A 23,401-nucleotide genomic window follows, 5' to 3' on the forward strand; every position below is an offset into this window, starting at 1 on the left:
ATTCAAAACCCAAACGACCGACATACTAACCATAAGAAAAATCCAGGTCCGGATTAACAGAAAATTATAAAGTAATTGTGACCTTAAAACAACACCCTGTATATTCAAATTTTGAAAATCTGTTTGCACATTTGAAAAGAGCACAAAAAACTAAGTTTAATGGTTAGCTTCAGTTTTTCGGCCAGACAATTTTATGACTTTAATTTTGAAATTATATTGAATTTTTTAAGAACTCTGACATTAAAAAGCAGGTATTATTAACTTTTAGTTATAAATTATTAAAGTTAATGAATAAATACTCATTTTAAAAATAATCAATACTTATTTACCACATTGGAACGACTCAATTACTAATGACAAGGAAAATCCAGGTCCGGATTAACAAAACTATATAAAGTAATTGTGACCTTGAACCAACACCCTGTATATTGAAATTTTGAAAATTTGTCTGCGCATTTTAAAAGACCATAAAAACTGTGATTAAAGGTTCATTTTAATTTTTTGCGCCGTTGATTTAATTACATCAATTTTGAAATTATATTGAAATTTTAAAGAACTCATTAAAAATATTTGAACTATAACAGTTGCTCAAAATGTCCACCATTTGTTCGATGCGTTTCCTTCCTCGTTTTAAAAGATTTCGAATTGATTTTCTAATTACATTGGGATTGTTCTTAATTTTTCTGGCAGCTTCGTGTCACCTTGACAGAATTAATCAATATGATTTCAAAATTGCTGTAATTAAATTATCTGCGCAAAAATTTGACATGCACCTTTTAACGCAGTTTTTTATGCTTTTTTAAAATACGCAAACAAATTTTCAAAATTTCGATATACAGGGTGTTGTTTCAAAGTCACAATTACTTTATATTTTTTTTGTTAATCCGGACCTGGATTTTTCTTGTGATTAGGAATTGGGTCGTTCCAATGTGGTAAACAAGTATTGATTATTTTTTAAAATGAGTATTTATTCATTAACTTTAATAATTTATAACTAAAAGTTAATATCTGATTTTTAATGTCAAAGTTCTTAAAAAATTCAATATAATTTCAAAATTAAAGTCATAAAATTGTCTGGTCGAAAAATTGAAGCGAACAAAAAGCGAAAAAAAATTAAACTTACTTTTTTGTGCTCTTTTCAAATATGCAAACAGATTTTCAAAATTTGAATATACAGGGTGTTGTTTTAAGGTCACAATTACTTTATAATTTTTTAAAAAATACCAAGTTTCTTGTAAAAGGTATATATTAAAATACCCTAAATAAGGGTCACAATACAAAACGTTTTCGGATTAAGGAATCCATCATCAGTGTTTAAAAGCCCTAAAATTAAGTATAACCTAATTAAATGAGATAAAAGTTAAAATTGACAGAGGTTTTCAAGAACAAGAGGTCATACTTACAAAATTTGCATGCCTGAGCCACCAAAATGTATCGGGTAAAAACCCTTTAAATGTAAATAATAATGATGTTTTACATATTTATATAAAATTCATTGGATGATATAGATAAACCTGGATGTTACCCAGGGCAACACAGGACTCTCCCCACGTGGTTGGAACTTTTTTTGGAGAAAACCTCACATATTGGATTTCAATGGCCAACTGACAAGTGAATTCAAGAGCAACCCAAAATGACATCAAGAACTGTCAATGTAACCTAGTTGTAATATTACTTCAGCCACAACATTAAAGATTAATTTAAATGTTTTAAGATAAAAAACAGTATCAAATTTACAAATAGTAAAAATAAAAGATGTTCACAAAATATGAAAGATTTTTTTCTAAAAATAATGCATTAATTAAGTATTCAAAATAGGGAAATGAAATTTTGAATACTTAATTAATGCATTATTTTTAGAAAAAAATCTTTCATATTTTGTGAACATCTTTTATTTTTACTATTTGTAAATTTGATACTGTTTTTTATCTTAAAACATTTAAATTAATCTTTAATGTTGTGGCTGAAGTAATATTACAACTAGGTTACATTGACAGTTCTTGATGTCATTTTGGGTTGTTCTTGATATGTGAGGTTTTCTCCAAAAAAAGTTCCAACCACGTGGGGAGAGTCCTGTGTTGCCCTGGGTAACATCCAGGTTTATCTATATCATCCAATGAATTTTATATAAATATGTAAAACATCCTTATTATTTACATTTAAAGGGTTTTTACCTGATACATTTTGGTGGCTCAGGCATGCAAATTTTGTAAGTATGACCTCTTGTTCTTGAAAACCTCTGTCAATTTTAACTTTTATCTCATTTAATTAGGTTATACTTAATTTTAGGGCTTTTAAACACTGATGATGGATTCCTTAATCCGAAAACGTTTTGTATTGTGACCCTTATTTAGGGTATTTTAATATATACCTTTTACAAGAAACTTGGTATTTTTGTGATTTATGGTATACAGCCAGCTACAGGAAGTTTATTTTCCTCCTGGATTTTTTATAATTTTTTGTTAATCTGGACCTGGGTTTTTCTTGGTTAGTATGTCGGTCGTTTGGGTTTTGAATGAGACATATGTATACCAAATATAAAAAATATATACAGGGTGGTTCTAAAGTTATGGCTTAGGAAAGAAATGGGCAAAATCGATAAAACACCCTGTAACAAGGTTATAAAAGTCGATGGGGCAAAAAATGTAGTATATCTAGAACCGGCTCGGTGACCTCTATTTACCATTAAAGTATTTCCGTTTCCCAATGAAACACCCTGTATATGACAGGTCTTATTGGAGGAGGTTCTGTGAAGATAGTTTTCACTAGCAATGGGAGATGGTCGTAGGTAAGATGATTGCTGTAAAGTTTTCTAATTATTTTCAGATCTTAGTTGTTAATTCCTGCTTCTTTTAGTATTTGCATCATCTTGGTGTACTATAAAGATTGAAAAAATATTTATGTGTGATAAACACCTAGTGAAAAATTGAAAAAATATAATAAACTATAATTTATTCATAAAAATTGAAAATCACAAATTTTCATGATCATCAATCTTTTATAAAGATGTTATTTAAAAATGAAGATATAGTTTTGAAAATTGGCTAATCGTTTATGATATATGTTCTTAAGACGTATGAAAGTTCGCGCAAAAAGGCGAAAGTGAATAAAATAAAATAAACAGCCGATAGAAAACAAAATTCTTGTAATTTTTAAATTATAAGAATTTTGTTGTAATTAGTCAAAACGTAAAAAAATAGGATTTAATAAAAAATAAAGCAGAGAAAAATAAAAAAAAAGATCAGGATATAAAAACATCAGAATGTACCCTATATCGTGTCATTAAATTCATCCATTTCTTTTTTATCTTGGTGAGTGTTACGTATTCAGGGGCTCCAGTTTCTTTTAATTCATCGAAGACTAACCTAAAAACAGAAATATACTAACTAATATTACTTAACACATCTATATTTACTTCCAGCCTTCCGAAGCAGAATTTCTGCGCCTAGTGAACATCTTCGAATGCTTCATTCTCAAATTTATTAAAACCTGTACCCAAATGGGATCGACTGAAAACAAATACTTGGTTAATTTTTAGAATTGTAATAATTAACAAGAAAGTTATTGCAAATGTATAAAATCTTTAAAATTAGTAGGTATGCTAACTCAAATCGATATACACACAACCAAACTTAGATAGAATCAAATATTGAAATGGTTGCTGACAGTGGCGTAGCTAGGATGGGTGACACCCGGGGCGGTAATCGATGGTGTCACCCCAAATCCTAAAAATAAAGATTGTGAAAAACAACGAAAATCCGATAAACGTATGTTTTGAATAATGAAAAAAAAATAAAAGTTATAGCTCCGATTATAAAAAATGAAATTGCTCCGAAGTTATTTAGTCTTGTTTGCGTTATTGTTGCTCGCAAGTAATTCTTGATTAATTTTAGCTTATATACTAAAACTTCTCTCACATGAAGCAACCGATACACAAATGGTCATACACAATTTTAAAGCAACCATTAAGTATAGGAGGGATTCCATGAAATTCCATTCCACAATGGATTTTAAAAAGTCTACAGCTAACCATTTAGAGGCTGTAGTATTGGCCGCTTGTAAATGTCTTCTGAACCTTGGTATTTCTAGTAGGAGGTCTGCTTCTAATACTTCTTCATGGAAAAAGTCACAAAATGTTGAAACAGTTAATTTCAACTATTCACTGTTCGTGAAAAGCAAAGTGTGTGTCTGCACAACCTCGAACAATGAAGCCACATCTAGAATGGACTTTGATCTGGTTTCGAGTTCAACATTGGATAGGTCAAAACATTCCAACAAATCCTTTTGAAGTTCGGCTTGAAGTGTGAGTCCTGCGTCGATAGCTAACTCACCATCCATTCGTTTTTGACGTCGAATTCGATTTTCGGTGGGAATGTCTTCGTCTTCATATCTTTTCGTTGCTTCATCTATAATATGACCACGTTTTTCTTCAATATAAAGACGAAGTGCTCCTATTTTGGTCGCTGATTGATCAACGGTTATGCCTTTACTTTGCAATCCAATCTGACAAAAATTTATTTCTCTTAGTACACCATTCCAAAAGAAAAGATAACAAAGAAATGTGAAATTACACACAGCGGGCATAAGGTTATGTGTAACACCTCTGGTGTCTAAATTTTCTTGTTGATGACATAATTCCTCAATTGCAGGAACAAGCTTATCAAAATGTTCTGCTAATACTTTAACTGCAGCATAGTGAGCACTCCAACGCGTTGTGGATAGTCGCTTAACAGCTGCTTTGCTGTGTTTAGTAAGCAGTTCCCAGCAGCCAGTGGAAGCAGAAGAAAAATTCAAAATTGCCTCTAGAGTTCTGAAAAATGTACCACAAGATGTATTTTGTGCAAAAGAGTGCTGGCCACATAAATTAATTAAATGATCAATACATCCAACGAAAATAGTCCTTTTGTTTTTTGCTTTAATAATAGCTTGTATTCCTCCATGTATGCTGCTCGTAACAGCTGCATTATCGTATCCCTGTGAACGGTACTTCATAATATTATCTATATCATCAATTTTAAGCTTCTTGACAATTTCGTTACTTAGATCAATAGCTTTTTTGCTTTTAACGTAAAAAATCCAAGACATGCCTCTTTGACCTCGACTTTTCTCGGTTTAGTGTGTTCACAAATAATATCGAATTATATTTTGATTGTAAAGTGAGTAAAAATACAAATTAACGATTCATTATTTTGTGATCGGGTCTCTCGGGTGTCACCCCCGAACGGGTGACACCCGGGGCGGACCGCCCCCTCCGCCCCACCCTAGCTACGCCACTGGTTGCTGATGTGAGCACATAATATTATTTATGTAGGGTAGGTAATAAGTATACTACTCACAGTCTTGTTAGATTTTATTTATTTAGAATGTAGAAGTAAAAATTTTTGGTCGACCAGTTTCGATGTTTAACAATTACACTATCATCAGGCCCTTAAGAAGATATATTATATCAAAAAACTAAGTATTAGTCTAAGAGCTAGTGAACCCTCTGACTAACGGTCATCCTGTAAGGCTAGAAATTTGTATAGTGATAATTCATAGCACACCAAGGCTAAAAACCATGACCTGGCAGGCCTCAGTGGTGCACGTGTATCTACCAGGTGAATCGAAAAGTGCAAATTTAGGGGGTAAAATAAACTTTCTCCTGTAAGGTTTAAATTTAAGTATGTGTTTGAGTAAGTCATTTAGAAGAAATGTGTACAATGACAGGCGGTTCTGAAGAGCATAAGACCTTTCCAGGCGAGGAGAAAGATTAGGGGTTTTTCCTAAAATTATTCTTTTTGCATCGAACAAATTTTTTTAAGGTTTTTTGAATCATTCCAAACAAAAAAGATCTTTAGTGATTTTTCTCTTAAGTTAATAGTTTTTGTTATACAGGGTGCGCCAAACCTCTGGTCTTCTTTGATTACGGCTAAACTATGAGATATACAAAAAAATGTTTATAACAAAACTAATGTGTATCAAAGAGGTCTATAATTTAAAATTATTTTCAATTATACAGGGTGAGTCAGAACGACGGTATGAACCAAAGTTGTATTTTTTTAAATAGAACACCCTGTATATTAAATCATTTTTGAATATATTATTTAAAAATATGAAAAATTTGTATAAGGTCTTATAGGCCTAAAGTTAATAATTTTCGAAATATTTACATTTTTATTGAGAAAAATGGTAATATTTATAGGGTTGTGGATTATGTTTCCAAGGAAATAAAAATTTAGGTGATAGGTCATAGTTTTTAAAATATAGTGTTATTTTTAAATAATTTAATATTTTTTACTTTTACCCATAAAATATACAGTGTGATCACTATTTGCAAATACAAAATTTTCTCATTTTTTTTAAATGGGACACCCTGTATATTAGTTTTGCGTTTTGTAGTAAATATTACAACCTTTCTTTTGGTATAAGGTTGTATGTACCTAGCATGTTTCGTTTTGTAGATATTTTAAAAAAACTATAGATTTTACGTGTTTGCGGATTTTTTATTTAAAATTTTTTTTGAAAAAAAAATAATTATAATCTGGTTTTAGAAACATACACTAAAATATAAAATATGAAAATAAAAACGTAATTAAAGATTAAAATAAATCGTATGCTAGTACAACTCAATTGAATTTAATAACTTTAAATTATTTTACAAAAAATATTTTACCATATTAATGAATGCATAAATTAGTTACTAAATTAAATAAACAACCAAATTTTAAATCAACCCTAGTAATTTTTCTACTACAGCAACTTTCCTGTACCAAATTAATTGTTAGTTAAATTGTATTTAGTTAAACTTTTAATTTACCTTTTAAATTTACTTACATACATCTTGAGAATATAAAAATTATTATAAAGTATGCTTTGAAACAAATGAATGTTAAATGTATCATCCAAATTATTTATTAATATAAATAATATTTACTGGTGTCACAAAAACTGGTAATACTTTTGTAGTTGAAATTTTTGTAACAATTTTTTATATTTTAAATTTTAATTTTTTAACCGAAAAATTTTTGGATATGACATTTGTTTTGGGCGAAACCATTAGAAATTATTACCAGCTTTTGTGACACGAGTAGGTACATAGATACTATTTACTTCTTAATATACTTCCATAACGTTCATTTGTTTCAAAGCATACTTTATACGTTCTCAAGGTGTAGGTAAATTAAAAAGTTATTAACTGACTTTACTCGTAAATACAATATAACTAATAATTAATTTGGTACAGGAAAGTTGCTACGGTAGAAGAATTACTACGATTGATTTAAAATTTGGTTGTTTATTTAATTTAGTAACTAATTTATGTATTCATTAATAAGGTAAAATATTTTTTGTAAAATAATTTAAAGTTATTAAATTCAATTGAATTGTACTAGCATACGATTTATTTTAATCTTTAATTACGCTTTTATTTTCATATTTTATATTTTAGTGTATGTTTCTAAAACTAGATTATAATTATTTTTTTTGCAAAAAAATTTTTAAATAAAAAATCCGCAAAAACGTAAAATCTATAGTTTTTTTAAAATATCTACAAAACGAAACATGCTAGGTACATACAACCCATACAACCTTATACCAAAAGAAAGGTTGTAATATTTACTACCAAACGCAAAACTAATATACAGGGTGTCCCATTTAAAAAAAATGAGAAAATTTTGTATTTGCAAATAGTGATCACACTATATATTTTATGGCTAAAAGTAAAAAATATTAAATTATTTAAAAATAACACTATATTTTAAAAACTTTGACCTATCACCTAAATTTTTATTTCCTTGGAAACATAATCCACAACCCTATAAATATTACCATTTTTCTCAATAAAAATGTAAATATTTTGAAAATTATTAACTTTAGGCCTATAAGACCTTATACAAATTTTTCATATTTTTAAATTATATATTCAAAAATGATTTAATATACAGGGTGTTCCATTTAAAAAAATACAACTTTGGTTCATACCGTCGTTCTGACTCACCCTGTATAATTGAAAATAATTTTAAATTATAGACCTCTTTGATACACATTAGTTTTGTTATAAACATTTTTTGTATACCTCATAGTTTAGCCGTAATCAAGGAAGACCCGAGGTTTGGCGCACCCTGTATTAGCGATTGAAAATTTTGAAAATTGCGAAATCGGCCATTTTTAACCCTAAATCGGACATTTATCTAAAAATTTCAATGTTGGATATTCTTTAAACATTGATTGATGAAATCCCAAAGAGTTTTTTGCAATAAAATATCGAAAACCCCTTTGTTTTTTTAATTGCTAATCAAGCGGGCGCGACACTGTAGTATAAGTGAGGACGTTTGAGTTTGTATAAATTGATTATCTCGAGAATGGGCAAATTTCAAGAGAAATCCTCAGACAGGTCGATTTTTATTTTTGAATTAGCCAACCAGCCACATTGTTTGATTTGCTTGTCTAGATAATGTTTAGAAGAAATGCGTTCAATGTGCTTCCCCGTTTAGGATTTTGTCCTCTTCAGGGTTTGAGGTGAATGTATTGTGTTGGCCGCAAAAGCAAACAGTCCGAAAAACACACTGGGGCAAGCGCCGTGTCCTGGTGTTCTTGGATCCTGGGTTATGCCGGACGGTGGTGTCCAGAAGGCTAAGAAGTCAACAGAGAAGAAATTTTGATGGATTGTTGTTGGTTCCATAGACATTTACGTGTACTGTCCGTGCTTTGCTCTCGACCAGTCTCCCTAGAAACCATTGTACAACGACAGGCGAACCTGCGTCCCTCGTCGGCGGTCAGGAGGTGGCTTTGAGCGCAGCGTGGACAGTGTGCGTTCGAGTGGAGAATTAGGACTTTTTGGCATATATATAATACTCGTGCCGTCATTCATCTGGGTGTGATGACGTAATCGATGATTTTTTTAAATAAGAGTAGGGGTTGTGTGATAGCTCATTTGAAAGGTCATTTAATTCTCTATTCAGTAATATAAACATTTACATAATTATTTATACAGGGTGTACAAAAAAATTTTTCTTCTATTTGTCTAATTTAATCAAAGTTAATTTATTCAAAAAATTTTTATTGTACACTCTGTATAAATAATTATGTTAATGTTTATATTAGTGAATAGAGAATTAAATAACCTTTCAAATGAGCTATCACACAACCCCTATTCTCATTTAAAAAATCATCGATTACGTCATCACGCTGAGAGGGATGACGTCACTAGTATTATATATATGCCAAAAAGTCCTAATTTAAAAATAAAAATCGACCTGTCTGGGGATTTTTTTTGAAATTTGCCCATTCTCGAGATAATGAATTTATGCCAACCCAAACGTCCTTACTTATACTACAGTGTTGCGCCCGCTTGATTAGCAATTAAAAAACAAAGGGGTTTCCGATATCGTATTGCAAAAAAAATTTTTTGGGATTTCATCAATCAATGTTTAAAGAATATCTGCCTACCTTGGCAACTTTGAAATTTTTAGATAAATGTCCGATTTAGGGTTAAAAATGGCCGATTTCGAAATTTTCAAAATTTTCAATCGCTTATATAACAAAAACTATTAACTTAAGAGAAAAATCACTAAAGAGCTTTTCTGTTTGGAATGATTCAAAAAATTGTTCAAAAAAATTGTTCGATGCAAAAAAAAAATAATTTTAGGAAAAACCCCTAATCTTTCCCCTCGCCTGGCAAGGTCTTATGCTCTTCAGAATCGCCTGTCATTGTACACATTTCTTCTAAATGACATACTTAAACACATACTTAAATTTAAACCTTACAGGAGAAAGTTTATTTTACCCCTAAATTTGCATTTTTCGATTCACCTGGTAGATACACGTGCACTGCTGATGCCTGCCAGGTCATGGTTTTTAGCCTTGGTGTGCTATGAATTATCACTATACAAATTTCTAGCCTTACAGGACGACCGTTAGTCGGAGGGTTCACTAGCTCTTAGACTATATTCAATCTAATAGCACATAAAACAACGTCCAAAAATGTTATTCTACATCCTACCAGACTGAAAACAATGGGAACCTTCTCTGGTAACACCTCCGAGGCTTCTACAATTTGCAAGCCATAACGGATGCTGAGACTAAGGAAGATGAGGGAATTTTACAATTTATAATTCACGTCCCATCTGCTCAGCGCGGTAAAGTTCCAACGAGAATGGTTCCCTTCGTACTCCAATCGGAGTAAATGTAAATCAAAAATGAATAACCATTTTCAATTTCGTTGCAACACGAAACTACAGCCGCATCATCATTCCAGTTTAATCAGAGAGTGCACCAAGCACCTCTACCGGTTTCGAAACGTATTAGTCTTTCATCAGGAGGCACATATGCTGCTCTCTCTGACATAACTAGGACAAACCCCGGCGTGCAGTCACGGATTGCAACGAACGAAATGGCAGGGATGCCCTAGCGGCAACTGCTATCAAAAAACTAAGTTTTCAATCTAATAGCACATAAAACAACGTCCAAAAATGTTATTCTACATCCTACCAGACTGAAAACAATGGGAACCTTCTCTGGTAACACCTCCGAGACTTCTACAATTTGCAAGCCATAACGGATGCTGAGACTAAGGAAGATGAGGGAATTTTACAATTTATAATTTATAATAACAGATGGGACGTGAATTATAAATTGTAAAATTCCCTCATCTTCCTTAGTCTCAGCATCCGTTATGGCTTGAAAATTGTAGAAGCCTCGGAGGTGTTACCAGAGAAGGTTCCCATTGTTTTCAGTCTGGTAGGATGTAGAATAACATTTTTGGACGTTGTTTTATGTGCTATTAGATTGAAAACTTAGTTTTTTGATAGCAGTTGCCGCTAGAGCATCCCTGCCATTTCGTTCGTTGCAATCCGTGACTGCACGCCGGGGTTTGTACTAGTTATGTCAGAGAGAGCAGCATATGTACCTCCTGATGGAGACTAATAAGTTTCGAAACCGGTAGAGGTGCTTGGTGCACTCTCTGATTGAACTGGAATGATGATGCGGCTGTAGTTTCGTGTTGCAACGAAGTTGAAAATGGTTTTTCATTTTTGATATATTATATCAGTATATAACATTACCAAATTAGTCCCTTCACTTCACGCATTATTTTTTATTAAAGAATTTTTGAACTTTTGTGAGACCAAATAGATAGATAACTAATTGTACACACAAATAGAAGTATACCTATAATTTGATTTTTTATTTTTACTCCTACATTCTAAATAAATAAAATCTAACAAGACTGTGAGTAGTAGACTTATTACCTACCCTACATAAATAATTAGATAGAATCATCTGATATTTTTTATTATTTTAAACGAATTATAGCTAAATTTAATGTTTTTCCATTGCACCTTTCCGGAACCTAACTACAGGTTATATTGTCCTTTTCATGAGCATTTTTCAGTGCGTAACCAATGATAGGAAAAAGTGTAAGTCCGTGATAATACACATTTATGACATTTATTCTAACATGACATTTTAGTTAAATCTGACAGTTGTCACATTTTATTTTCAATTTGGAATAAAAACAAATCAAATGTGTTTCTTGCATTTATAAAATGGTATTTTATTTGATTTGTATAGTCTTATAAATTATACAGATTATATTTGTAATATTATTCTCTAATTAAAAAAAACATTATTTTTTTTTATTATGGCGCCATCTATCGACAACTAGAATAACTAGAATAAATGTTGTAAATGTCTGTAATCACGGACGTGCCTTTTTTCTGTCACATACAATTTAATGCGTTAGAAAGAAATCGAAAAACTGTGACGCACTGAAAGATGATCATGAGAAAAAGAATAGTACCAAATCAACATACCTGCGAGCTATTAAAGTTGGTTGGATGAAAATTAAAGGATTTTTTTACCCATCATATTGCCTACACAGAACATGGCACTTTCTCTTTTATATTTATAAACAGATCTGCCAGTTTCCGTTCTTGCTTGTCTTTCTCGCTTTCTAAATACACGGATGCGTTGATCATCTATTTTACATAAATCCTACTTTCGTTTGAAAATAGCACACTTTGCCAATTTTCAATGTTCCAGTTTTTGTGTTGAAGACACCAATTTACGTGATCAATTTTGTGCTATCTGGATAACTTAGGATCCCGTAACTGTCTCTTGCTATATAGTCCTGGGCTTGGGCACACGAACTCTTCTCGTTTCAACTGAAATGCTTATACGCCAGTCAATGGGAGCAAGAATAGGATATTACCTCCGAATTCTATCCTACTGCATAGATTTTAATAAAATTTTGGGAATAGCCTCTATTTATCTCCTAATTCAAAGTCTACCCAATGCCGATGTGTGCTTTTATCTTAGGGGTGGTTCCCACCCCTTCTCAGGGGTGGAAAATTTTTTGTTTAAAATAACCAAGGAATTCGCTAGAGAACCTGATTCTAAGCAAAAACTGTTCTATATTTTTTTTTTTGGAAACTCAATACTTTTTGAGTTATTCGTGGTTGAAAATTGGCCATTTTCATTTAAACATAACACCTTTTCGAACGGTTTTTTGCGAATACCTTAAAAACTATGCATCTAACTAAGAAAACTATATAAACCATTTTTGTAGATTATAAAAAAAAAAAAAAAGATACTTCCCTTCATAAATCTTCTAGTTATAATACAAAAAGAGATATGATAGGTGAAAAGAGTTTGTTTTTTGGTACATGCTCAAATTGGTGTATTCAACTTGAAATAACAGAGAAACGCTCGATTTTAGGTGTATACTGCTACCAATACCTATTATAGTGTTTGTAAGGACCTTTAAAATGAACAATATTAAAGATCCATTACATTCAAAATAAGCAAGATATGCTTCAAACAAAATTGATAACTAATGCATTTTAAGAAAAAATTAGTAAGTAATTTTAACCCCCATCCACTAGAATGTAAATGCATCGTTTTCCTTCTACAATACCTTTTATTATAGTCTTATTTCTTTGTTCAAAAAATTGGACGGGTTTAAAATGAATAGTTTTTGAAAAAAAAATAAGATCAAATTATAGAGTGCATTTTAAAATTTTTTTTAAATCTTCCTTTTTCTCCATGTAACTTGATAAAGATAAGAGATACAGTAATGAAAAATAGAAACAAAATGTTTATCTAAAAAAACCCTACATTTTTGTGTGGTATCTTTTTTTCGTATCTCTTATCATTTTCGAGTTACATGGAGAAAAAGGAAGATTTTTAAGAAAATTTAAAAATGCGCTCTGTAATTTGATCTTTTTTTTGAAAAACTATTCGTTTTAAACCAGTCTAACTTTTTGAATATAAAAATAACACTATAATAAAAAGCATTGTAGAAGGAAAACGATGTATTTGAATTCTGATGGATGAGGGGTTAAATATACTTCCCATTTCCTCTTAAAACACATTAGTCATCAAGTTTTTTGCAGCATATCACGCTTAGTTTGAACGTAATCGACATTTAATATTGCCTGTTTTAAAGGCCTTTTCAAGCACTACAAAAGTTATTAGGACCATTATATACCTAAAATCGACCGTTTCTCTGTTATTTCAAGTTGAATACACCGATTTGAGCATGCACCAAAAAAACAAACTGTTCTCACCTACCATATCCCTTTTTGTATTATAACTAGAAGATATATGAAGGAAGGAATCTCTTTGCTTTTTTATGAGGTACAAAAATATTTTCTACAGTTGTTTTGTTAGATGCATAGTTTTTAAGGTATTCGGAAAAATCCGTCCGAAAAGGTGTCATTTTTCAATGAAAATGGCCAATCAAAAAGTATCGAGTTTTCAAAAAATGATTATAGAGCAGTTTTTGTTTAGAATTAGGTTCTCTAGCTTCTTCCGTGGCTATTTTAGCTAAAAAATTTTTCACCCCCAGTAGGGGTGGGAGCCACCCTCAAGATAAAAGCGCACATCGGAATAGGGTAGACTTTGTTTCTTGAACTATTCCCTACTTACTGTGAAAATATCAAGTAAATCGATTTAGTAGGATGGGCTTCGGAGCCAAATACTCTCATTGACTGCCCTATTACACCTATATTTTCCTATAGCTTCCAAAAGCTGTGCGGGTTTCAAATACGTGGTGATTCCATATAAGTTTGGTTGTGTATTCGCGGTGTGCAAGTACTTGGAAGGAAAACGAGAAACGACCGTGCGCGAGTCGCGGAGAAATATTCCAACTATCTTAAATAATCATAGAGTTATATATTAGCATAGAGAGATTGTCTTTCAGAGCGAAGTGACGACACCATCTTTTTTATTTGGATTAGTGCTGTTTCACTCTTACGCATAGTAAAGCTGCTACAGTTGTCCTTCTCTTCCGTGCCTATATTCACACTGAATGGCATCATATATTTTCGATACAATGTGTTAGAAAGAGATGCAGCAAACCAGTCCATGAGATCTTGTCGTCAGGAAGCGCGGAAGGTAGGCTCCCTCTATTGTAATATATACCTCTACGTAAATAATTCATATTGTCAATTGAAATTGTCAAATTGACGTATATTTCATAGCTTCTGTCATTGAAGCAGAAAAATTATATATTGCTCCACAATATCGATATGATATGCAATTATTATATAAAGGTAAATTTAATTAATTGTATTTTGCTTGCAGTACTGCATTTTAATAACTAATTTTATTTACTACATACAATTGTTTACGTTTGCTTAACATAACCTGCATCTTATTTTTTCTTCTTATTATTTGTTTGGACTATGGCCTTGACAATCATCCAGTAACCAGGACTAATATAATTGGCCAATATAATTAAAAGTGCGAATAAAAGTACAGAGCGTAGAAATAGGGGTCGCTTTGCCGAACTTGCACGGTCCCAATAGGTACAATTACCGACCTATGTTAGATTACAAAACATAAATATATATCAATAAGATAGAAATTTTCATAAGGGTAGATTGAAGCAAAGGATTGGAGCCAATTTCCAGATAACTAATAGGCTAAAACAGGGAGATGGTGGCACCGACTCTGTTAATATATGTATGGAATATGTCATAAGAAAAATGTCCGTAAACCCAAAAAATTTATTGTTTATAATGAAACTAAACAGATTGTAATGAACGCAGGTGATGTAAACTTGATGGGAAGAACTGCAATAGACATCACATAACTATATGCGGTGCTTGAAGAAAATGCGAAAGAAATAGGGCTGGCCGTCAACGTAGATAAAACTAGAGCCCTAATACAAGAAAGGAGCCAACGAAACTTGCAGAATTTAACAGTAGACGACGCTAACATTGAAGTAGTAAAACTGTTCACATACCTGGGCGTATAGATAACAGGATGGCAGCGAGGAGGAGGAAATACGGAAACGGATAATGTTTGCTAACAAAGCGTACTTCTCTCTGTCGCAGATGTTTCGATCCAAAGGCATCCATAGGGAAGTCAAGTTTAAAGTATATAAAACCATCATACGACCAATAGCACCATATGGCGTAGAAACATGGATCATGACTGATGCCCCAGGCTGTGGGTGAAAAATAGGTCGATTTCAGGATATAATTCAGGAATGTTTGAAACCTATCAGGTGTTGTAAAGGACGATGCCAGGAATAACTTCTACTAAAATGTAACCAAAAATATTGTGCGCTTTTTTTATTGCGATTTTCATTTGTTAAATTTGCAATTTTTAAAGGTTTTTAATTTTGCAGCTTAGGATATTGATTTTAGAGAAAAACTTTTTAAAAGAAAGTTGTAGTAAATTAAAAACCTACAATTTGAGAGCTACGGTAAGTTTAATTTCGTTTATACTCCAGGCTGTGGGTGAAAAATAGGTCGATTTCAGGATATAATTCAGGAATTTTTGAAACCTATCAGGTGTTGTAAAGGACGATGCCAGGAATAACTTCTACTAAAATGTAACCAAAAATATTGGGCGGTTTTTTTTATTGCGATTTTCATTTGTTAAATTTGCAATTTTTAAAGGTTTTTAATTTTGCAGCTTAGGATATTGATTTTAGAGAAAAACTTTTTAATAGAAAGTTGTAGTAAATTAAAAACCTACAATTTGAGAGCTACGGTAAGTTTAATTTCGTTTATACTCCAGGCTGTGGGTGAAAAATAGGTCGATTTCAGGATATAATTCAGGAATTTTTGAAACCTATCAGGTGTTGTAAAGGACGATGCCAGGAATAACTTCTACTAAAATGTGACCAAAAATATTGTGAGCTTTTTTTGTTATTGCGATTTTCATTTGTTAAATTTGCAATTTTTAAAGATTTTTAATTTTGCAGCTTAGGATATTGATTCTAAGGAAAAACTTTTTAATAGAAAGTTGTAGTAAATTAAAAAACCTACAATTTGAGCTATGGTAAGTTTAATTTCGTTTATTGGTTATTGCAACACAGCCTGCGAAAAGTCCAAAATGGCCGTTTTTTACAATTGCGTTATTTATTGTACAAATAATTTTTTTATTTTTTAAAGCTTTAAAATGAAGATCTTTCAATTCCAAACATAAAAAAAATTGTAAGGCCGGTTTAACGAATTTGTTGCTTAGATATTATAAATTGTTTATCCCAAGAGGTCAAATGTCGAAGGCTATAACTTTTTGAAAAAAAAATCGTAGAGAGTTGGTGAAACATCCAATCTCCTTCTAAAGAGTTATATTTTCATATTTTGATATAAATAAATGCGTAAAACATTTTTAAACTTCTAATTTTTGGGTTTGAAAATAAGGGGGCAAATATCGTTATAAACATTTAGAACTGAAGCGGCCCTGTACATCCTATGAGTTTTTAACTTACAGATTATTGTTGCTAAAAACGAAATAAGGATTTATAAAAAAATAAAAAATTTCTACGACCAACTGAAGCCGAGCTAAATGTTGGGCTTGAAAATAAGGGGGCAATTTTCGTTATAAACATTTAGAACTGAAGCGGCCCTGTACATCCTATGAGTTTCTAACTCACATATTATTGTTGCTGAAGACGAAACGAAGATTTATAAAAAAAATAAAAATTTTCTACAACCAACTGAAGCCGAGATAATTGTTTCTTTTTTCTTAAATCGTAGTGCCTTTATTTACAACAATTAAGAAATTATTTTACAGTCATTGACTAAAGAAAGACTTATATTATCTTAAATTAAAAATAATTATAAAATATAGTTACATTTAATTATTAAAAATTATTTTTAAAATCGGTGCTTTTGCGAGCGTCCGAATTTTGCAAATCGCCCGGCTCGCTTCAAATCCGCGCGCTCGAAAAATTTTTACGTAACTTTTATTAAATTTTGACCGAAAACAATTTAATAATATTACCATTATAATATACAGTCTATTTACCACTGTATTTGTTTTTCTTGATAAACTTTTATATGTGAAATCTCATTTCTGAAGAAATAATATTACAAAAATGATACATATTATATATGAAATATATAACTATATTTTTAATTTTTTCATTGTTATATAAATATAACAATAATAATAATGTTACTTCTTATTATACAATATAAAACTTTCATCTTGTAGTGACTACCCGTTTTGGATGTTGGCGACCATCATGGCAATCTCTATTTGCACACTAAATCGGTACTGCTGCTCTAAAAAGATTTGTAGTTGTTGTGTTGAACGACGTACGTAAATTTTCTAGCAAGGTAATCCTTCGCCTTCCTGGTTCTCAGTTTCCAAAAATGGGGTTTGCCAAATTGGCATGATGGTCGCCAACATCCAAAACGGATAGTCACTACAAGAAGAAAAAGTTTTATATTGTATAATAAGAAGTAACATTATTATTATTATATTTATATAACAATGCAAAAATTAAAAATATAGTTATATGTATCATTTTTGTAATATTATTTCTTCAGAAATGAGATTTCACATATAAAAGTTTATCAAGAAAAACAAATACAGTGGTAAATACACTGTATATTATAATGGTAATATTATTAAATTGTTTTCGGTCAAAATTTAATACAAGTTACGTAAAAATTTTCCGAGCGCGCGGATTTGAAGCGAGCCGGGCGATTTGCAAAATTCGGCCGCTCGCAAAAGCACCGATTTTAAAAATATATTTTTAATAATTAAATGTAATTATAGTATATAATAATTTTTAGTTTAAGATAATATAAGTCTTTCTTTAGTCAATGACTGTAAAATAATTTCTTAATTGTTATAAATAAAGGAACTACGATTTAAGAAAAAATAAACAATTATCTCGGCTTCAGTTATTTGTAAATTTTTTTTATTTTTTTTATAAATCTTCGTTTCGTCTTTAGCAACAATAATCTGTAAGTTAGAAACTCATAGGATGTACAGGGCCGCTTCAGCTCTAAATGTTTATAACTAAATTTGCCCCTTATTTTCAAACCCAACATTTAGCTCGGCTTCAGCTGGTCGTAGAAATTTTTTATTTTTTTATAAATCTTCGTTTCCTCTTCAACAACAATAATCTGTAAGTTAAAAACTCATAGGATGTACTGGGCCGCTTCAGCTCTAAATGATTATAACGAAAATTGCCCCCTTATTTTCAAACCCAAAAATTAGAGGTTTAAAAATATTTTACGCATTTATTTACATCAGAATATGAAAACATAACTCCTTAGAAGGAGATTGGATGTTACAACAACTCTCTACGATTTTTCTTCAAAAAGTTATAGCCTTCGACATTTGACCTCTTGGGATAAACAATTTATATTATCTAAGCAACAAATTCGTTAATCCGGCCTTGAAATTTTTTTATGTTTGGAATTGAAAGATCTTCATTTTAAAGCTTTAAAAAATAAAAAAAAATTATTTGTACAATAAATAACGCAATTGTAAAAAACGGCCATTTTGGACCTTTCGCATGCTGTTTTGCAATAACCAATAAACGAAATTAAACTTACCATAGCTCAAATTGTAGCTTTTTTAATTTACTACAACTTTCTATCAAAAAGTTTTTCCCTAAAATCAATATCCTAAGGAAGTGGAAGTTATTCCTGGCATCGTCCTTTACAACACCTGATAGGTTTCAAAAATTCCTGAATTATATCACGTTTTTTCACCCACAGCCTGGGGTATTATTGGTTATTGTAAATCAGCCTGCGAAAAGTCCAAAATGGCCGTTTTTTACAATTGCAATATTTATTGTACAAATAATTTTTTTTATTTTTTAAAGCTTTAAAATGAATATCTTTCCATTCCAAACATAAAAAAAAAATTGTGAAGCCAGATTAACGAATTTGTTGCTTAGATATTACAAATTGTTTATCCCAAGAGGTCAAATGTCGAAGGCTATAACTTTAAAAAAAAATCATAGAGAGTTGGTGAAACATCCAATCTCCTTCTAAAGAGTTATGTTTTCATATTCTGATGTAAATAAATCCGTAAAACATTTTTAAACCTCTAATCTCGGCTTCACTTGGTTGTAGAAAATTTTTATTTTTTTATAAATCTTCGTCTCGTCTTCAGCAACAATAATCTAAGTTAGAAACTCATATGATGTACAGGGCCGCTTCAGCTCTAAATGTTTATAACGAAATTTGCCCCCTTATTTTCAAACCCAAAAATTATCTCGGCTTCAGTTGGTTGTAGAATTTTTTTTATTTTTTTATAAATCTTCGTTTCGTCTTCAGCAACAATAATCTGTAAGTTAAAAACTCATAGGATGTACAGCGCTGCTTCAGCTCTAAATGTTCATAACAAAATTTGCCCTCTTATTTTCAAACCCAAAAATTAGAGGTGTAAAAATGTTTTACGCATTTATTTACACCAGAATATGAAAATATAACTCTTTAGAAGGAGATTGGATGTTTCACCAACTCTCTACGATTTTTTTTCAAAAAGTTATTGCCTTCGACATTTGACCTCTTGGGATAAACAAATTATAATATTATCTAAGCAACAAAATCATTAATCTGGCTCTACTATTTTTTTTATGTTTGGAATTGAAAGATCTTCATTTTATAGCTTTAAAAAATAAAAAAAAATATTTGTACAATAAATAATGCAATTGTAAAAAACGGCCATTTTGGACTTTTCGCAGGCTGTTTTGCAATAACCAATAAACGAAATTAAACTTACCATAGCTCAAATTGTAGGTTTTTTAATTTACTACAACTTTCTATAAAAAAACCGCACAATATTTTTGGTTACATTTTAGTAGAAGTTATTCCTGGCATCGTCCTTTACAACACCTGATAGGTTTCAAAAATTCCTGAATTATATCACGTTTTTTCACCCACAGCCTGGGGTATGAAAAGAAAATAAACCTTATTAATACTTTTGAAAGGAAGATATTAAGGAGGAAATTGGGACCCATTTGTGACAATGGTATATGGAGAATAAGGTTCATCCACGAGCTATACCAATAATACCAAGAACTTTCTATAGCAAATTAGGCAAAAATACAAAGATTGCGCTAGGCAGGTCACCTTATAAGAATGTATAAAGACAGAACACCTAGTAGAACGTTTAGCTGAACTATGGTGGGATGTCGGTCAGTAAGAAGACCAAAGAAGAGATGGATAGACTAAGTGAGAACCAATGATAAAGAAATATTGATGGTGGACAACTGGAGGAGAGCAGCCAGGGACAGAGATACTTGGAGGCGGACGCTGGGGAGGCCAGGGTCCGACTTGGTCTGTAGCGCATAAGGAGAGAGAGATTGGAGCAAATATAACACTAATATACATGCTGTACTAGAATCATTCTTTGAGACAATAACGAATATCTACCTATCTAATGATACCTAAATATGCCATTTTTGGACCCTGCATTTAAGTTTAGTCCAAGAGATTTGCGCTTCTAAGAAATCGTATTCTACGTTTCGGAGATATCGTTAGTTGGTCAGCAAATAAAAGATCTGTTTAGGTACTTTGACAATGATCAATTTTTACAATTTCTTATGGGTATGAAAGGTTTTTAAACAGTTATATATTTATAAACGTAAATATTTATATCGATCTTCGGAATGAAAACAATACTGAATATTAGCATCACCATCATATTTGAACTAATTCAATAGTAGTTGCACACTTCAAATATTCTATAAATTTACTTTACAAGTAATATACAAAATATACTAAGTTTCCGTTGAATTTTACATAAAAGATGATATCAAAATTAGACTTACACTTTGTGCATTTCAAAGAGTATATTTCATGTTCACTCGCAGATACAATTTCGTTTTCTTGACTTTCCATTTTAGACAGAAGTAAAAAGAAAGTATCAAGTAAATAAAATTCAATTTTTTCGTTAAAATTACTAAACTGTCAAATAGTATCGTTGATAGGTGTAACTAAGGATGATTAAAGAGAGGCGTGCCTTCAAAATAAAAACTAAATAATTTGAAAATAATTATTGCTTAAGAGGATGGGTACGTATTTTCGGCTGCAATGCTATTCAAATGGGGATTCATTTTTTTTCGAATCCTGAGAAAACTAATAAGCATTTTTGAAAAATTTTAAACGCAGAATGAAATATTACGTTATTAGCGAGGGCCGAATGTCCCTGAGAACTTCCATAATGTTTATTTTAATAAGTTACAGGGGTGAAAAACTAAGAGAAAATTTAGTGTGATTTGTAAGTTCAAATATCTCATTAAAAATAAACTTTTTATTTTTTCTAAGCGACTTTCAGCCCTCGGTAATAACTTAGTCTTTCATTCTGAGTTTAAATTTTTCAAAAATATTTATTGGTTTATTCAGCATTCGAAAAAAATGAACACAATATCCGTGGTAATATTTTCCAAATCTATCTTTGTCTTACAATGCACTCAGTCGAATAGAATATTGTCAGCATATTGTCAGTGATAATCAGTGACAGTTTTAAATATTTGACATGGCATCGGGAATATTTTGAGTTGTTAATTAAATAATATTGATATATACGCTCTGAGCTTCGCTGGTGTCGCTCCTAGCGGTTACTAATTCAACTTTTACCGGTAATTTTTAAATTTATTATTTAATTGTTATCGCTTAATATTTACAACGCAAAAAAGTAATTAAATTGTAATCGATTTTTTTAAGATTTTTCTAATCATTTTGACGTTGTATTAATAAAATATCAATTTCTTACTTCGGATACTTTGACAATAATCGTGTAGATGGCGCTAAGATTATAATAGATTATTTATAATTAGATATTACGGAACATTAAAAAAAAATAAATTCAGTATTTAAAACCTAAGTATATTTAAGGTAAAAATATATACCACAGCTTTGACCAACTAATATTGTTTATAATTAATGTTTTTAATTTTAATTTTAAATTAATCACTTTGACACTTATGTCAAATTTCCGGTAAACGTTTACAAACTTGTCACTACTGGCGTTCACGAATTTGTAAATATCCCCTCTACGTACGAGCTCACAGCGTATAGTGTATTTGATAAATAATTGATTTAAGACGTGAACTTAATAAAAAGTTATTTATTGTGTATTATTTGTGGAAGATCCAATCAGAGAATACATCAGGATAATAATATTCTGTGATCCAAGTATTTTGTTGTTAAAGATGTTCAAAATAGTAAGCGTTCCATAGTAACAATATATTATGAAAAAATCACTTTATTACTTTTCCTCTTTTTTCTCGATTATTAGTTTTTGTTTTACTTATAAATTATTACAATCACTGAATACATAGTTGGTGAAAAAATTATCACATTTATTTACTGAATTAATAATTTGCAATTATACAAATAGCAGTTATCCAAGAACATTCAAAAGCCATATCTTTAAGTTAATGATGATATTTTCAAGTAGAATGACATTCTTGTAATGTTTACATATCCATACCAATGTGAATTTTACTACACGTAATTTGCCGTGTAAAGACAGAAAAAGTAGGGAAAGCCGTAAAATATTTGCGAATTATGGATCCATGGCCTTAATAACAGAAAAGTTACAATTATTATTAAGGCTATGATTACATAATTCGCAAATATTTTACGGCTATCCCTACCTTTTCTGTCTTTACATGTCAAATTACCTGCAGTAAAATTCACACTGGTATGGATATGTACATATTACTAAAATGTCATTCTACTTGACAATGTCATAACTAGCTTAAAGAGATGGCTTTTGAATGTTCTTGGATAACTGTTATTTTTTGTATAATTGCAAATTATTAATTCAGTTAATAAATGTGATAATTTTTCCACTAGCTATGTATTCAGTGATTGTAATAATTTATATGTACCTACAACAAAAACTAATACTCAATCGAGAAAAGAGGAAAAGTGTTAAAGTGATTTTTTAATAATATATTGTTACTATGGAACGCTTGCAATTTTGAACATCTTTAAAAACAAAATACTTGGATCACAGAATATATCTTGATGTATAGGGCTTTTCATTCACAGCCATTTGTTTCGAGCTTCTGTCATAAGTTGTATAATCTGTATATAATATTCGTATACACAGATTATACAACATATGACATAAGCTCGAAACAAACGACAATCGATGAAAAGACCTATTCTCTGCTTCTATCTTCCATAAATAATACACAATA

At 30.8% G+C, this 23,401-nt stretch overlaps 1 protein-coding gene across 2 annotated transcripts in view; it reads right to left on the reverse strand.

Moving 5' to 3' along the window:
* LOC114327790 (uncharacterized) overlaps positions 1 to 21,171 on the reverse strand; it is a 59,775-nt gene extending 38,604 nt beyond the window's left edge. The window contains exons 1-3 of one of the 2 annotated variants that reach the window (XM_028276500.2): positions 21,020 to 21,171; positions 3,416 to 3,509; positions 3,269 to 3,365 (exon numbers count right to left, since the gene is read on the reverse strand). In XM_028276500.2, coding sequence (XP_028132301.1) covers positions 3,269 to 3,365; positions 3,416 to 3,509; positions 21,020 to 21,089 — 261 coding nt within the window. In that variant the 5' untranslated portion in view covers positions 21,090 to 21,171. The remainder of the gene's footprint in view (positions 1 to 3,268; positions 3,366 to 3,415; positions 3,510 to 21,019) is intronic. The other variant, XM_050641644.1, reaches the window with a different exon arrangement.
* Between the last annotated feature and the right edge of the window lie 2,230 nt (positions 21,172 to 23,401).

This window comes from Diabrotica virgifera, chromosome 1, assembly GCF_917563875.1.
Source record: "Diabrotica virgifera virgifera chromosome 1, PGI_DIABVI_V3a".
Lineage (NCBI taxonomy): Eukaryota > Metazoa > Arthropoda > Insecta > Coleoptera > Chrysomelidae > Diabrotica > Diabrotica virgifera.